Source organism: Lagenorhynchus albirostris, chromosome X (genome assembly GCF_949774975.1).
Source record: "Lagenorhynchus albirostris chromosome X, mLagAlb1.1, whole genome shotgun sequence".
Lineage (NCBI taxonomy): Eukaryota > Metazoa > Chordata > Mammalia > Artiodactyla > Delphinidae > Lagenorhynchus > Lagenorhynchus albirostris.
In genome coordinates this window covers 2,820,256-2,838,854 of record NC_083116.1, presented here as the reverse complement: position 1 = coordinate 2,838,854, position 18,599 = coordinate 2,820,256, and the positions used below count along the sequence as shown (strand labels likewise).

General features: G+C 36.3%; 1 protein-coding gene and 1 pseudogene across 1 annotated transcript in view; both read right to left on the bottom strand.

The window, feature by feature from the left end:
• The window catches only part of GABRA3 (gamma-aminobutyric acid type A receptor subunit alpha3), a 153,559-nt gene that overhangs the window by 67,792 nt on the left and 67,168 nt on the right, over window positions 1-18,599 (bottom strand). The window contains exon 4 of the mRNA XM_060137405.1: window positions 8,650-8,870. Within this exon, the coding sequence (XP_059993388.1) occupies window positions 8,650-8,870 (221 nt within the window). The remainder of the gene's footprint in view (window positions 1-8,649; window positions 8,871-18,599) is intronic.
• Window positions 2,044-2,144, bottom strand: LOC132514139 (U6 spliceosomal RNA; annotated as a pseudogene).

The window sequence follows — 18,599 nt, the reverse complement described above, 5'->3', positions numbered from 1 at the left end:
AACATGGAGAAATGAGTGCTTATTTTGTTTAATTTGTACCTAAACATAGGACACTATTAGTCTGTGGCCTAATATATAGAGGACACTTTGTGCAATGTATTTAATTTTATAAAATCCCATTGTGTCAAAGTTCTGGGTGACAGACCTGCATTTCCAGCTGCAGCTTGTCATGTCCACCTCAAACTCATTATGCTTAAAACTGATATCCCCTACATTCCCTTCTTAGAGGAAGTAGTGGGATGTAGTAGGGAAAAACAGTTTGCTTTAACATAAGAGTGACTTGAGATTCTGTACCAGCTCTGCCAGTTATTAATGGTGTGACTGTTGTTCTATTGAAACTTCAGTTTAGTAATTATAAAAATGGGGATATTAACACAAAAACCTCCACACAGTGGGCATGTGGCAGGACATATGTCAAGCAATTCACATGGCTTATCACATTTACTCCAAGTGTAGACAAAGAATGTTGCCTGTCATTCCAATAAATAAGGAATGTTGCCAGACACCAAGCCATCAGCCACTGCCCTGTTACCTTACCACCAACTAATTAGAAAAAAGTCACACATCCCACAACTATCACCCCAAATTTTGCCTATTAAAAACTTCTCCCCCAAAACCATCAGAATGGGGAGACTTGGGTTTTTTGAGCATGAGCCACCCATTCTTCTTGCTTGGTCCTGCAGTAAACCTTTATCTGCACAAAATTCCAATGGTTTGGTTTGTTTGGCCCCACTGTGTGTTGGGCACACAAAATTGCATTAGGTGACAGTTCAGTCACAATGAACTTTTTTTAAGTTTCTTTATTGTATCATCACTACCTCCCCTGCTCATTCTTCTGGCCTTCATATCTGCTGTACTCTCTCTCTCTGGAACATTTCTTCCCTATCTTTTATTATAATTTACTTCTACACATCTTTTAAGTTGCAGTTTAAAAGTTATTTCCTCTGGAATTCATTGTAGATATTCCCCATAGACTCACTTCATTGTCCCTGCTAGATGCTCATATAGCATATGCTCATAAAGCATATTTCACTCTGTGCTTCCCTCATCATAGCACATATTCTACATTTTCATCATGGTTTAACTGTTTTCCCCAATAGAATGTAGTTATATGAGAGCAGAACCCACATCTATTTTTGCCCACCACTTTATCCCTAGTGCCCAGAATACTCTTTGGGTCTGATTAAGCCCTCAAGAAATATTTTTGGAATAATTAACAAATAAAAGTTCTAACAACAGACATGAATTTTCTGATGCATGTTGTCAACTCATAAATACCTGCATTTGTGTATGCTATTTTCCCTCCCTGGAATACCCTCCTATACCTCACCCTGTCCCTCATCTGTTTAATAGTTACCTATATTTCCTTTAAAATTCAAGATACAGGATAAGTATTATCTCCTTTTCACAACTTTCCTTGGTGTCTCCACATGATTTTTTTTCCAAATGTTTCACTTTTAATTGTAGACACAGCTCCTATATTAAGTTTCACAAAAAAGCATGTCTTTCAACAATGCAACCAAACAGTGTTCAATGTAATGTGGTGTAAGCAACATTTAACATAATTCAACTGCTTTAACCTAAATACACCTACTGCTTAAGTCTCCACATGATTTTAGATGCTTTTTACCCTGTAATTCCATCATATTTTGTACCTGCCTCTATTTAAGGACTTTTATATTATTGTGCAGCTATCTGTGCATATGTTTTCTTTAACTACTAGACAGTAAAGTCACTAAGAGCATGAGCTGTGTCTTATTTATCTCTGTAGTTCAGCATATATCCCAAAGCCTTAAACACAGTAGCACTCATAAATATGTTGAATGAATGATTCAAGTGAATGAGATAAAATCTAGCTAAATTCAAAAAGTACTTTTCCCTCCTATTCAAATACTCACTGGAACATTTTTTATTGTATTATATATTATGCAACATTTATATATAATAAGTATAAAGAACACAACAATGAACGTATTTCCCCATATCTTCATTAATAAATAAGATGTCATTAATAGAAATAAAGTTCCCTATATCCATGTCTGAAAAAATGGAAAATACCTCATAAATGTGTATATCATCTTGACCTGGACTCTGTTCATCTTTTCTGTATTGTTTCAATTTTACTATGTGTGCTGCTGAAGCAAACAGCAGGTAATGAGCTTTGGCCTGCATTTTTACGGTTGTCTTGAGGTCACAAGATGAAGCAAGGGAAGGCTTGATTCTAAAGTGTCCTAGTTATACAGCCATGCAATGCTTGGTCATATTTTTCTAAAAAGTTGTCCTTCTTTAATTTTCCTATGGAATTCAGATACTATTTCTTTTTCTTTTTTTTTTTTTTTTTTTTTTTTTTTTGCGGTACGCGGGCCTCTCACTGCCGTGGCCTCTCCCGTTGCAGAGCACAGGCTCCGGACGCGCAGGCTGAGCGGCCATGGCTCACGGGCCTAGCCGCTCTGTGGCATGTGGGATCCTCCCGGACCGGGGCACGAACCTGTGTCCCCTGCATCGGCAGGCGGACTCTCAACCACTGCGCCATCATGGAAGCCCCCAGATACTACCTCTAAGGGTCAAAATAATGAGAGGAATGCTGTAGAATGACATTTCCTGAAAAATTCTAAGTATTCTTCAGACCTTATCCAATTTGTGCTTTTCATGTGTCTACAAGACAGGCAGCAGCCACATTATTATCAAAATGAGAAAGCAGATAATTTGTGTCTTGCAAAAGGTCACTAGACAAATAAATTATGGGGTGATAAATAGAGTCAAGCTCTTATTTTAAGTTTTGAACCTAGGTTTCCCTCTGGATCCACCTTCCTGGGTCAACAGTGAAGCATTTACTGTGTAAGGGAACCAATAGCTTCATCATGCTCCTGAACTTCTGTACCTCCTCTGTTCTGTCCTTCAGAGTAAGCACAAGGGCATTCTGCATAGACTTCTATCTTATCGAACTCCACTTTCTTGTCCAATTCAGACTAGAATGAAGGACCTAATGGTCATCTTCCCATTCATCCAACTCTATTTTCAGGTGACTAATCTTCTGCCCTCCTCAGTCTGCATCCTCTCTTCTTCATATTTCAACATTCCCATCCTCCCATCTCCTTTCTTCTCTCTTTTCTATTCCTCCTCCAAAACTTAAACCTATCCTCTATTCTCGTTTCCTTTTATTATTCAGTTTCTCCACTATCCTGTTCTCCTCATTCACTCTGTTTCTTTCCCTCTATTATTCTCAGTCTCTATGTGTTCCTTTTCTGCCCATCACACTTCCCTCCAACCACCTCATTCCATACATCCTCTCTTCTGTTTATATCTACTCCACTCCATTCTTTCCACAGTTGTGTACACTGTCATCTCCTCTTCAAACTCTTCTCTTTATGCACTTTATTACAAGTATATCTCTATTCTACCTATTCCTCCACTTATGCTCTAGTCTCTTCAAATTCTCCTTCATACATTATAACCATTCAGACTTCTACTCTGCCCTATCCTCCCCACCTCCTTTTCAACATTTATGTCTAATTTCATGTCCTTCCATGCAGTGTCAGAACAGGTATCCCTCTTCCTTTACAAGTAAAACTTTCCCTGTAGTTTGGATACCATCTCCTGACAGTTTTCTCTGGGAACCTGATGTCAGAAAAACCCTATTTCTACTGTATCTTCAACCTTTACCTTTCTACTAGCCCCTTCCAGCTATCTCACAAATATGTGCCAGTCTCTCCATTCAAAACAAATAACTATTTCCTTTACCCCTGAATATATCTATTATATACCCATCCCTTTCATTTTCAAGCAAGTTCCCAGAAAGTATTTTCTATGTTCACTATCTCCACTACCTCTATGCCAACTCATAAAAACTCCTCATTGCACTAATCACTCCATTGAAAGAGTGTACGTGAAGAACACCAGTGTTTTCCATGTTACCAAACCTAATACATACTTTCAATTCTCTATATTAGTAGATATCTTTGTAATAGCCAACAATATTGTAAAGATGTATAAGTAATAGTAAAGAGCATAAAATTGCAGGCAAGCTGCCAGAGTATGAATGCTTGACCATTTACTACCTAGGTGATCTTAGAAAATGTTACTCACTCTGTGTCTCAGATTCCTCACCTGTAATTGTATCTATCTCATAGACTTGTTATGAAGATCATAAAAGTAGAATGATTATAAAAATGCATGGCACATTGTAAGTACTATATTGATGGCAACTATTGTACTTATTATGCTATTATTGTATTATTATTATTGATCACTCTCATCTTTTTGAAACCCTTTACCTTTCAATATATTAGCCAAAATGTGTTCAATCAATATTCAGTAACAATCCTAAAATATCAGTGTCCTAAAACCACAAAGGTTTCTTTCTCATTCACACTATTTGTCTATCTCAGGTTGTGGGAGGGATGTTCTTTTCTATGTTATCTTTAATAAGGGACACAGAATGATAGAGCCAAGGCCACCTGGCATAATGCTACTCACTGTGGCCAGGGGAGAGGAACATGGAAAATCATGTACTGGATCTTAAGAGTTTCTAATCCTTAACAGATACATACTACTATATACAAAATAGATAAACAACAAGACCCACTGTAGAGCACAGGAGACTATATTCAATATCCTGTAATAACCTATAATGTCAAAGAATCTGAAAAAATATATATAACTGAATCACTTTGCTGTATACCTGAAACTAACACAACATTGTAAGTCAACTATACTTTTTAAAAAAAGATAAATGAACTTTATGACCAGTGCTGCAAATTCATCCTGAGTAAAATGATACTTAATTTTATGAATTAAAAAGAACAATATTCTGGTTCCTGAGTGATCACTGTGTTTCCAGAAGGTACTGATATGGAAGCAGTTATAATAGATTCCACTAACTGCAAAATTTTTGCACAGAGATGAAAATAAAGAAATGTACATGTTAAAAAAGCAATAAATAAATAAAATTTCCAATCCTCCCTCAGAAATCACACATGTTATTTCCACTTACATTTGGTTAGCCAAAGCAATTCATTTGTCTAAGGCTCTATGGAAGTGAAATACTAACATATACCCAGAGGGAAGTGAACTGGAAATATTGGAAGTAGCAGTATTGACTATCACACTTAGCTTTCAAGATACTACACACTAGTGGTTCTATTAACACCTTCCTTTCTTTTCCTTTTCGGTCTCCATCATAGGTTCCTCTTTCTTCCCTTCTGCTTTAATGATAGTGATGCTACATGACTGGATGCTTGGCATGATTTTCCTCTCACTCTACATACTTTCCTGAAGTGATCATATGCATTCACATGGTTGTCCCACCATACTGACAATACCAACTTTACATCTCTTGCTTGTGTCTCTCTCCTGACCTTATGACTTGAATATCCAACTACTGTTAGACTTCTGTCCCTGGATAATCTACAATCTTCTTAAACTTATCTTGTCCAAAATTAACCTCACAGATTTATTCTATCTAAATTTTTCCTAAATCTCATATGATCTACCCCAGTTCGTAATACCATCAGTCACCCATTTTACTTGGGTGCCTTCTACCTTAATTCCTCCTCTTTGCTCTCATTCTGACATTGGTTGTTTTCACTGTCTATTTCCTCAGTGTATCTCCCCATCTCCATCTTAATCCACTGCTCTGAATTAGAACTTCACCACTCCTCATCTAGACTATTTAATCTGTCTCCTAACCAGCTTTCCTATTTCCAGTCTTGTTCCCTACAAATGCATTCTTTACACAGTAACTAGGATGCCATATATAACATTAAAAAAATTGACCACTTCCTTATCTTGCTTATAATATACCATTCAATTTCCTGCAACTGCTCAGTTGGTTTTCTCTACCTGGAATGTCCTTCCTCTCTTCCCTCCACTTTCCACATACAATTTTCTTGACCACATTCTACTTATCTAATAAAGCAAAAATTAATGCCAATACTAATAATCAGGAACTTAGGTGTTGCCTCATCCAGGGACTCTTTGCTCAACTTGATCCAGAAGAATGAGTTAGATGACCCTTTTCTATTCTTTCATAATTACTCATAACTTTATCATTTCAGTTAATTTTTTGTGGTTATCTATTAGCCTTTTCCCCGTATTATATTGTGACTGTCTTAAGGACAAAGACCATATCTTCTTAATGTTTGCATAGCCAGAACCTAGTCCAGGGCCATGTATGTATTAGGAATTCAAAACATGTTTGGTGAATGAATAAATGAATGGATGAAAAATACTAATCTTTCTTCCATCTATAATTTCTCTCCCTCCAGTGTCCCTTTCCCTACTTCTATATGTCTTCTTTTCTTTCTTCCCATTTACTGCATACTTTACTCCAATTTCTCCTTTTTCTTTCAGGATATTCTAATATCTAGCCTTTTACTTTTATTTCATCTTCTGCCTTATCTTCTCAAATTTTCTATTCTTTTTCTCTCCTCTCATAGTCTCTCTTTCCTCTACCCATTTCTCCTTGATCAATTCATCTGTGTGTGCGTGTATAAAAGTTCTGGGAATAGACCAATAAAATAAATATATATGTTAATTTTATTGATCTCTTCTCCACATTATTCTTCCCAGTTCTATCCACTTCCTTTTTCTCCATCATTCTTTCCTCTACTCTCTCAGCTCCTCCTCTTTAATTCAACTTCTAACAATTGACTTGCTATCCATTTTTCCTTGGCCATCTTCTTGTCTCCCAAGTTCTTTCAGAAGCACATCAATAAATAGTAAATTTAAAGTAATGAAGGACTAGCATACAGGCAAGCACACTTCATGTATTCATCACATATTTACCAGGTATGCATTATTTGAGTTTCATTGTGTATAATAACAAATGCACAGAACCTGCGCCAAAAGATCACTCATTAATGTGGAAGGCAGCTTCAGGAAGTGACAACTGACAGCAAGAACCAAGAAAGGTTTTAATGTTGGGGCAAAGAATCTTACTGAACTGGAAATGTGTTCAAAATTATTCTTTTAAAAGCAAAATTTACATATCTAAAATCTCTAATGATAATGAGTCATGAAAAACATAAAACTGTGATGGTTTTATGCTTTGGGAGCCGTAAAGTATGAAATACATTATATATAATATATATTCATATATATATTAAAAGTTATATTCTTAAGTTGTGTGGAAATGCACTTATATGAAACTCCTCAGCATTTCCACACAATGTGGCATAAAATATATGTTGCTATAATTTTGTATTTATATATGTAACATTGTACGTTTCATTATCTCACTTGATTCTCACAATTCTGCATCATATGGATAGTTTGTTGCTGCAGTTAAACCTAGGCTATTCTGACTGTCACAGTGTTCATGCCTGTGTATATGGCTGTAATTCTGTGTATTTAAATGCCCTTGACTATGTATATACCTGTGTATTGGTCTACACATGTCTCTGAGTATGCATAAACATTTATACATTGTGAATGTACATCTCTGTGTGTCTGAAAATGTTCATATGGCCAACTCTATTTTTTACTGAAATATAGTTGATTTGCAATATTGTGTTAGTTTCAGGTATATAGCAAAGTGATTCCATTTATATATATATATATATATATACACACACACACACACATACACCTATATACATATAAATATTTCAGATTATTTTCTATTATAGGTTATTATAAGATATTGAATATAGTTTCTTGTGCTATAATAGTACGTCCTTGTTGTTTATCTATTTTATATATAGTAGTGTGTATATGTTAACCCCACACTTCTAATTTATCCCTCCCCCCTCCCTTTCCCTTTCCCCTTTTGGTAAACATAAGTTTGTTTTCTAAGTCTGTGAGTCTATTTCTGTTTTATATAGAGATTCATTTGTATTATTTTTTAGATTCCATGTATAAGTGATAGCATATAATATTTGTCTTTCTCTGCCTGACTTATTTCACTTAGTATGATATTTTCTAGGTCCATCCATGCTGCTGCAAATGGCAATATTTCATTCCTTTTTATGGCTGAGTAATATTCCATTGTGTGTGTGGTAATATTCCATTGTGTGTGTGTGTGTGTGTGTGTGTGTGTGTGTGTATCACATCTTCTTAAAGCAATCATCTATTGATGGGTACTTGTATTGTTTCCATGTCTTGGCTATTATAAATAGTGCTGCTATGAACATTGGTGTGCACATTATCTTTTCAAATTAGAGTTTTTGTTTTTTCTGGGTATATGCCCAGGAGTGAGATTGATGTATTATATGTTAGCTCTATTTTCAGTTTTTTAAGGAACCTCCATACTGTTCTCATAGTGGCTGTACCAATTTACATTCCCACCAACAGTGTAGGAGGGTTCCCTTTTCTCCACACCCTCTCCAGAACTTATTATTTGTAGACTTTTTAATGATAGCCATTCTTATCAGTGTGAGGTAATACCTCATGTGGTTTTGATTTGCATTTCTCTAATAATTAGTGATGATGAGCATCACTGTTGGCCTGTTGGCCAACTCTCTATACTTGTGTCTATAATATATACGTCTGCAAGTGTGCATACCTGCAAATGTGTTAGGAAGTATATGCCTATATGTGCATTTCTAATCTGTAACCTTGACAGAATTTTCAATGGATAGTTTAAAACATGCTGATTTCAATCCTGGTCCTACCCCAGTATACTTTAGATGAGCTGCACCACTCTCTGACCTCATGGTGTAGAGGAGGGTTCCATTGTCCACCAGTCTGAGCAGCTTGTTAGGTGTGGTCATGTTATGGGCCACTGATTTCTTGCCATTGTGGAAGAAGGTGTCAGGGGTCCAGATCTTACTAGCCAGGAGATTATTCAGTGGAAGGATCTTCATGGGTCCATCAAATTTCAGTCTTTCATCATGCCATGTCTGTCGAAAAAATACATCAATGGTGTACTCCTAAGGACAAAAAGAGAGAGAACAATGTTTCAGTTGAGTTCTGGTAGTGACCCACAGTGCCCTTAGCAAATATTAATTACTTTGCAGTATTTCCTCTGCTGCAGAGAAGCAGCAGTCTATTAACAGTAGTTACTAGTAAGTAGGGCAAATGATTATGATTGAGAAAAAATGTCTTGGTGATCAGTAAGTACATAGATAATATGTTTGACAAGATTTTGCTTAGGAAGATCACTGCCAACACTGCCCTGCACATCATGCAAGCTGAACACAAGACTTTGCCTTATGAAAAGGAAAGAGCTCCCTTCTCTATGCAGTGGCATCTCTAATAAGGGCAAAATCCTTACCTTATCTCTTCTACTAAATGATCCCATATGAACATCAAAGGCCAATATAACAATTACCATAAAACTAAAACCTTAAATTTTAAAACACATTCATTTGATTCTCTAACAATATGTCTAATGAGTTAATATCTTATTGTCTTCAATAAATAAGGAACTCTTACAGATAAGATAAAAACAAACACACAAATAGAAAAATGGGTAAATGACATGAACAGAAAATTCATGAAATGGATAAAAATTGCTAATAAACATGAAGAACATTTTCAAAATTGCTGTTCATCTAAACATAAATTAAAGTTACAATAAATGTTCCAGGTTTTGGTAACAGCAGACTAAATCATTTGGATATACATTCCTATAGCTATTAATTATAAAGTTTGAACTAAAAATTATGGACATATAGCTAGATAGATATACAGACTATTTGAAACCAATGGGGAATGATTGAAAGCAGACAAAAACTTGAAGAAAGTTTAGTCTTGAAAGATGGCAGCACATGTGCTCAAGGCACTGCATACCCTGATGAAGGGCTGAAGCCTGTAGGAAGGGAGCCTTTCCCTAATTGGTCCACAGAGGAGCCAAATTTATGTAATTTGTCTAGAGGGGATACATTTCCTTATCTGCAAAAAGGCACTATATATGCTAACAGCTTGGGAGCTAGATAATAAATAGGTAGGATAATGATTTATAGTACAAAAACCTGAGAATGCTGAGACTAGAGGAACTTTCACTTTTAGGCAATCTCTTGAATTCACTTTAGCTCCTAAAGAGTCTCAGCCCCACCCATCTGAAACCTTGGGATATTGGAGCTTTTGGAAAAAGCCAACCAGAGATTTGATGACAGCCCTAGGTTTCCTTCAGGAGAGGGTAGGAGTGTAGAGAAGAGGGGGAAGAACTGACATGTTTCATGTCTAAACTTTAGCACGTTTGAGGGCAGGGACTGCGTCTTATTCACTACTGTATCCTTAGTACCATGCCCACAAAAAATCTGTGTGGAAGGGATGTATTCAAATCCATTTTATTCTTTCATCTTGCTGTGTTTTCAATAAAAGAGAGATGGGTTTTTAAAACAAAGAAAAAAGATGGCAGCAGCAACAGGTTAAAATTGTGTTTGTGGCTTTTCTTTTCTAAAGGTCCTCTCCCAAACCTAGAATTTCTGTGGCAGATACCACAGCCTTAATGGCTCAAAGTGGCCAATAATATGGAAATTTAGGAGTGGGAGTCTTGGAAGCAAGAGAGTCACAGAGGGGATAGGACCCCAAATCTGAGTATATACTTTGCCCCAAAACCTGGCTGACCACTACATACATAGTGAAAACTCTGAGGCTATGGAAAAAAATGCAGGCAGAAACAATAGGGGAGTCTTCCACTAAATGATAGATGACAAAACTGTGGTGGGTGATGTTTGTGAGTTAGGCAGAAATCAGAAAAATTATTCGCTTAATACCTCAGAAGACAGAGCTCAAAGCTGGCCAAAGAGCTGAAAATGCAGGGGGAAGCCTTGGAGAAAAACAAAACCACTGAGAGGGAAGTCCCAAAATCTGAGTAGAAACTCTGCTTTGACTGACGACTAAACTACACAAGGCATGGGGGACACATCTAGGTAGTCAGGTAAAACAAAGAAGCAGCCAGAAGCTACTTAAAGTCCTTTGGCTTAAAATTCCTTAATAGTTTCCAGTTATACCTGGAATAAATTCTAATACCTTTCTCTTACTTAGAAAGTACTTCATAAACTGACCCTTGTCTTCTTCTCTAAGCTCTTCTCCAACCACCTGTAGCTCTACAAATTAGCCAGTCTGGCTTTTCTTCTCCTCCAGCACACCAAGAATACCCCTGCCTAAGGATTAGAAGATTATATAATTTATTGTCTAAACTGGAACACTTTTGAGAGAGGAGGCTTTATCAACAGTTATATATCAGGACAACATGTGTAAGCCAGGACTATGCCAGGTTTAAAGCTGGAATTAGACTCCCACATAAAAGCAAGACCCTGAAGGGCTCCAACCTCAGGAGAAGGGTGAATTACATAAAAGAAACTAGATAAAACCAGTCCACAACATGAAAATTCAGAAAGGAAACTTGTCTATCCAAGCATGAATTCTGAAATGGACAGGAGTTTAGGGGAAGCATTTCTACTGAGATTTAGCAACTTCAAGCCTAATCTTATATGAGATCAATATTTAAATGTACACTTGGTTTGGGGCTTAAAAGCTAAGAAATTAACATAAAAATAGGTCTCAGGATGGGGATACCTCTATATTGACTTACAAAAGCAAACACTCTAAAGAGACATGGCCATAAATAAATGCTTTCTGAAAAGAAGTTCACAATCCACAACAACGAAACACCTAAGGAAATGGTAATAAGCAAGAGTCAGCTGATACAACATGTAGCTGAATTATACCCCTTCCAAGAACCTCACATAACAGAATAATCAAATAGATATTATAATGGAACTATAATTAAAATGATAAAAGTATCAAAGGAGATTGAGAACATGAGAATAGATCCAAACATTATGGGGTAAAAGCAAGAAAAAACAGATTTTAAAAAGGTCTATTTGAATTAGATATTCTGTGAAAGAAAAATAGTCACTGAAAATAAAAACTCAATGGATGTTACACAGAAGATTAGATATTATTAAAGAGAGATTAGTGAACTGGAAAATACATGTGAAGAAAACTTGTTCAGTGTATATTTCTAACAAAGTTCTAAAGTGGGAGAATAGAGAAAATGGGGGGAAAATAATAAAGTACTAATGGATGACAGTTTCTCAGAATTGTTGAATATAAGCATCCTTAGCTTCAAGAACCTTAATCACTTGCAAGCTCAGTATAAAAAAATATATCCAAGCCAACCATAGTGGATTTGAAAAATACCAAAGAGGAGATCTTAAAAACAACAAAATAGAAAAGACATATTATCTACAAAGAAACAGCAGTTTGATAGCAGACTTCTTGAAAAAAACAATAGAAGCCAAAAGAATTCTATAGCCAACTAGATTATCATTTGAGAGTGGTTTCAAAATAAAGATGAGTTTAGATAAATAAGATAATATTTTCCCATGGCTGGGGCATGTACAGTATTCAGGCCTCATTCAGAAGTCTCCATATCAGAAAAGCATTCTTTGACCACCCTATCATAAATAGTAATCCCTCTTCCCCTTACCATGCATTATTTTTCTTCATGCATTATTTTGTCAGATAGCTCTGACAAAATGTATTTTTATTTGCTTACTCTTCCTTTCATTCCACTAGCCTGGATGCTGCATGAGAGCAGAGATTTTCTTCAGTTCACTGCTATATTCCTAGCACCTAAAATCCTACCTGACCAATAGTAGCTGGTTTATAAATATTTTTGAATTAAAAAATGATTGAATGAATCCTCAGGAAAGGAACTACTAAAAGAAGTTTTTCATATAGTTGAAAATGAAACCAGCAGGAAGATTCAAGAAGGAATGGTGAGCACAAGTGTTGACAAACTTATGGGTAAATTAAACAAATAATGGCTCTCTACAAATGATGTTAAGGACTATAAAAACAAAGTGGAATAAATAACTACAGTAAGCCACATGGAAGGAGGGAGTAGGGATACATGGATTAATATATTCTTGTACTATTTGGGAGGAGAGTGGAGATATTAAATTTAACATCAAGTATATATATCAACATTTAAGGTAACCATTAAGAATATACTAGAAATAAAATGCAAAACTTACAAAAGAGTAGAGAAAAAACCAAGGGGAATATAGAAAATGCCTCAATCCCATAGAAGGCAAGAAAAAATAAAGCATATAAAAACATGGGGGAAAAGGATATATAAAATAAGATAGTAGAAAAAAACAATATAATCTAATGATAAATAAACAATGTAACTGTATGTTATGTGTATACAAGAGTCACACCTTAAGGGCACATGAAAACACAAGTTGAAAATGAAGCGATGGAAACATATGTATGGATAAATCCTAATCAAAATAAAGTCATAGAACTATAAAATACAGACAGCAAAATAAAGTCATAGAACTATAAAATACAGACAGCAGGGACTATAAGACTAACACTTTTGTTCAGGATGAAATATTACACTAAAAAATGGAGTATATCAAGTGAAAAAAATTCTTAATTTTTATGTATGGATAACATGGACTCAAAATATGTAAGGCAAAAATTGAATTACAGGGAGAAAATGACAAACCCATAGATTCTCAGTAAATGAAAGACCAATCGAACCAATAATTTGTATGATAAAATAAGTGAAGAATCCTTTTGACAAGCATAAAGTAAGGAATACACATAGACTTAACACTTAGTAAACAAACAGTATTTTTTTTTACCAAAAATAGATGATCATATGTTAAGCCATAAAGCAAATCTCAAGAAACACAAAAAGATTTCATATCCTATAGACCATCTTGTTTCAATATGAGGCATTAAGTTAGAAATTAATAATAAAGTTTTACATTTGAAAATTAGAAAACCCGCTAAATTTTTTTAAGAAAACAAAGAAGAAACCATAAAGGATATTAGAAAATACTTAGAACTGAACAACAGTGAAAATGTTTATAAATGAAATCTTGTATTCAACTCCTCAAGTGCTGCTTAGAAGGAAATTGATAGCCATAAAGAAGTCTTAAAGATGGTCTTTAAAAAAGGGAAAACCATAAGCTAATCTGCCTCAAGAAACCAGGAACACAGAATTTCCCAAGAAAAGTAAAGAGAAAAATGATCTACACAAAAGGAAAAATCAGTGAAACAGAAAACAACAACAACAAAATAATACAGATGATGCATAAAATCCAAAACGGGTGGCTTTGACACACAAACAATATAGAAAACTGACAATAAGTTTAATCAAGAAAAAGCAAGAAAATGTGGGAAAAGTTGGGGTGAGGGGTAGAAATATAGATTAAATAAAATTGGGCAAAGCAAGTTGATAATTTTTGAAGCTGGGTGATGGATACATGAGGTTCCATTAAACCATTTTCTCTACTTTGGGGGTTGTGTGTGTGTGTGTGTGTGTGTGTGTGTGTGTGTGTGTGTGTGTGTGTGTGTGTATCATATATATAATCACTGCCAGCCTGTAGATAATAGATTGTAGGGAACTGAGAGTAGAGAGAAGGAAATCAGGGGCTTATTACAGTTTGATATGCCAGAGACAATGGTGGCCTGAGCCAGAATAGTAGCAGTTCAGGTGATAAGTGGTTTAATATGAGAACACCTATGAACATAGATACAAGAACCATGAATAACAGATTTTTTTTTAATTTTTTAATTTCATTTTATTTATTTTTTTATACAGAAGGTCCTTATTAGTCATCAATTTTATACACATAAGTGTATACATGTCAATCCCAATCACCCATTCATCACACCCCCACCCCCACCCCCCACAGCTTTCCCCCCTTGGTGTCCATACATTTGTTCTCTACATCTGTGTCTCAATTTCTGCCATGCAAACTGGTTCATCTGTACCATTTTCCTAGGTTCCACATATATGTGTTAATTCACAATATTTGTTTTTCTCTTTCTGACTTACTTCACACTGTATGACAGTCTCTAGATCCATCCATGTCTCAACAAATGACCCAATTTCGTTCTTTTTATGGCTGAGTAACATTCCATTGTATATATGTACCACATCTTCTTTATCCATTCGTCTGTTGATGGGCATTTAGGTTGCTTCCATGACCTGGCTATTGTAAATAGTGCTGCAATGAACACTGGGGTGCATGTGTCTTTTTGAATTATGGTTTTCTCTGGGTATATGCCTAGTAGTGGGATTGCTGGATCATATGGTAATTCTATTTTTAGTTTTTTAAGGAACCTCCATACTGTTCTCCATAGTGGCTGTATCACTTTACATTCCCACCAACAATGCAAGAGGGTTCCCTTTTCCCCACACCCTCTCCAGCATTTGTTGTTTGTAGATTTTCTGACGATGCCCATTCTAACTGGTGTGAGGTGATACCTCATTGTAGTTTTGATTTGCATTTCTCTAATAATTAGTGATGTTGAGCAGCTTTTCATGTGCTTCTTGGCCATCTGTATGTCTTCTCAGGAGAAATGTCTATTTAGGTCTTCTGCCCATTTTTGGATTGGGCTGTTTGTTTCTTTAATATTGAGCTGCAGGAGCTGTTTATATATTTTGGAGATTAATCCTTTGTCAGTTGCTTCATTTGCAAATATTTTCCCCCATTCTGAGGGTTGTCTTTTCGTCTTATTTATGGTTTCCTTTGCTGTGCAAAAACTTTTAAGTTTCATTAGGTCCTATTTGTTTATTTTTGTTTTTATTTCCATTACTCTAGGAGGTGGATCAAAAAAGATCTTGCTGTGATTTATGTCATAGAGTGTTCTTCCTATGTTTTCCTCTAGGAGTTTTAGAGTGTCTGGTCTTACATTTAAGTCTCTAATCCATTTTGAGTTTATTTTTGTGTATGGTGTAGGGATTGTTCTAATTTCATTTTTTACATGTAGCTGTCCAGTTTTCCCAGCACCACTTACTGAAGAGACTGTCTTTTCTCCATTGTATATCCCTGCCTCCTTTGTCATAGATTAGTTGACCATAGGTGTGTGGGTTTATCTCTGGGCTTTCTATCTTGTTCCATTGATCTATGTTTCTGTTTTTGTGCCAGTACCACACTGTCTTGATTACTGTAGCTTTGTAGTATAGTCTGAAGTCAGGGAGTCTGATTCCTCTAGCTCTGTTTTATTTCCCTCAAGACTTCTTTGGCTATTCGGGGTCTTTTGTGTCTCCATACAAATTTTAAGATTTTTTGTTCTAGTTCCATAAAAAATGCCATTGGTAATATGAAAGGGATTGCATTGAATCTGTAGATTGCTTTGGGTAGTATAGTCATTTTCACAATATTGATTCTTCCAATCCAAGAACATGGTATATCTCTCCATCTGTTGGTATCATCTTTCATCACTGTCTTATAGTTTTCTGCATACAGGTCTTTTGTCTCCCTAGGTAGGTTTATTCTTAGGTATTTTATTCTTTTTGTTGCAATGGTAAATGGGAGTGTTTCCTTAATTTCTGTTTCAGATTTTTCATCATTAGTGTATAGGAATGCAAGAGATTTCTGTGCATTACTTTTGTATCCTGCAACTTTACCAAATTCATTGATTAAAACCAGAAATTTGTTTCCCAGCCAGAGTGATCATAACTATTCTTCCTTGTGACACAATGGAAGTTCAGCTAAAAATACCCTGAAATTTATTTGACCAATGCCTGCCCTGTCAGGAAAGAGACATTCTGCTGCTTCTGCTTAATCATGAGGGAGAAGACAAACAAGCAACTGGAAGATGAAACTTCAGAAGAGATAAAACATCTGGATTGTTTGAAATGTCTCCAGAGTCTCTGCACATCCATGTGTGCCTGCTTGGGTGGGAAAAGAGAAGGGAAATGAGCTGGTTTTGGCAGGAGCTATGTGTATGTTTCTGTAGTATCCCTGAATTTGGGTATCTGTTTGCACATGTGTGTCTATGGAGTGCCTGGGATGGTGTGTAGGCTGTTTTGTTTTATTCTGTATATATTTTCTTATTTTGTCTGAATATATTTATGGGTGTTCATTCATAAGTGAGAGTGAATGAGTATGTGTGGGTGTGTGGGTGTGTGTGTGTCCAAAGAGTAGCTTCAGTTGCTTTCTTATGAAAATCTTAATCAATCACTAATTCCCAGCAATACAAAGAGAGCTTCACCTCCCTGGTGAGTTTGGTTATCCCCAGTGGACTATGAGCTCTCTGAATATGGATTCCCTAGAGCCCCTTAATGCAGAGTTGGGCCTCTAAGGAGTACTTGTTGAATGAGCAAATGTCAACAGTTTTAATTCATACCTGGATCTGAAGCTGTGGGCATTAATGGTCAACAGGTTGAGAGGGGGCAATCTAGACATACAGGCTTTCCTGTTGCCACTAAGAGAGACTCACATCCTCCATCCGTCTTACATCAAACATGTCCCTCACTGAGCTCTCCCTATGTGTCAAGTACTCTATGAAGTGCCAGGGAAGCCATGGAGTACTTGGTACTTGCCTTTAAGGAGTTCACAGGGAATTTACTATATCTCTGTATCCCTTTCTTTATTCCACACTTAAAAGACAAAGTTCAGGACTCTACCTTCCCCCTGCCTGGCATCACAACCACTCATGACTTCCTCTCCTGAGAATTAGCTTGTTTCTCCAACTGACTCCTACACCTTGCCTGATTGAAATAAAAGCCATGTAAAATCAACATACCTAAACCAACTCTCAGCCTCCAGTCTGCTCCCCCTTGTAGTTCATGCTGTACAGACTGCCAGATCAATCATTCTAAAACAACACATGTATATTTTTACTGCCCTAGTCTAACCCATTCAATGACTCTGTATTACCTATAGGAAAAAACTCTATCATGACACTACACAACTGCTTGTAGTTACCCAACAGATCTAAATAAGCTTTGTCCCCTGCTAAGTAGTAGTCCCACTGAAGATAAAGAAAAAAATCTATGTAGTGAGCATGGATATTTCATATTTTTGAACATAGTTTTTCTGATTCTAAGATTTTAAACACAAAGTCACTCATTCAACAAACCTTTTTGGAGCATCTAATCACTGTCTGACATACTGAGCAGATAATAGCTTCTTTGTGTCCCTTCATGATAATTTTTCAAATGACGATATTTGGTATCTGAAGTAGATATTGATCAGATGCCCCATTAGGACAGGGTCTCCTGCCTCAACTCTCCACTGCATGCCTTGCTTTGGCAGAAAGGGAGAATGGTAGGAGAAGGGGAAGTCCTTGTAGATGTCTCATGAGTCATCCCCTTGCTAGTTCTGCTGTGCACTACCCTATTCCTTGAATCTGTTCTGATGCTCTCTTCATCCTTACATCTGTAGAAGGACCTGTTTCTAGTAGGTTTGACTCTTCCTCCAAACACTTTACATCACCATGGTCTATCCACTTCCCCATTGAATAGGGCTTGTTTGCAAGGAATGGACTTCTACTTTTTTTGGGGGGGATGGACTTCTTGAATGACACTACCAGTTGCTAGACTGAGAGTCCCCACCATGTGCACTCCTCACATGACCTATATGTGCTGATATGCGTGTGGTACTGAAATGTGAAGTGTGAGGTCAGACAAAGTTTAATTGAGGATAGGGAGAAAAGCTGAATTTTGAAAGAGATGTTATAGAAGGGAAAGGTACTCCTGGTGGGGGATATATGCTTGATATGTGAATAGGTGGGAAGAGCAGGGCAAAAGATGGATTTAGCTAAATGTAGGATGATGAGGGTAGGGCATTCATGAGACAAGACTTCTCCTTAGAATATAGCTCCAAGGCCCTGCCATAGGAAAACCTCAATTTATTTTCTTTGATCTGTTGCATCATCTTTCACTTTTACCT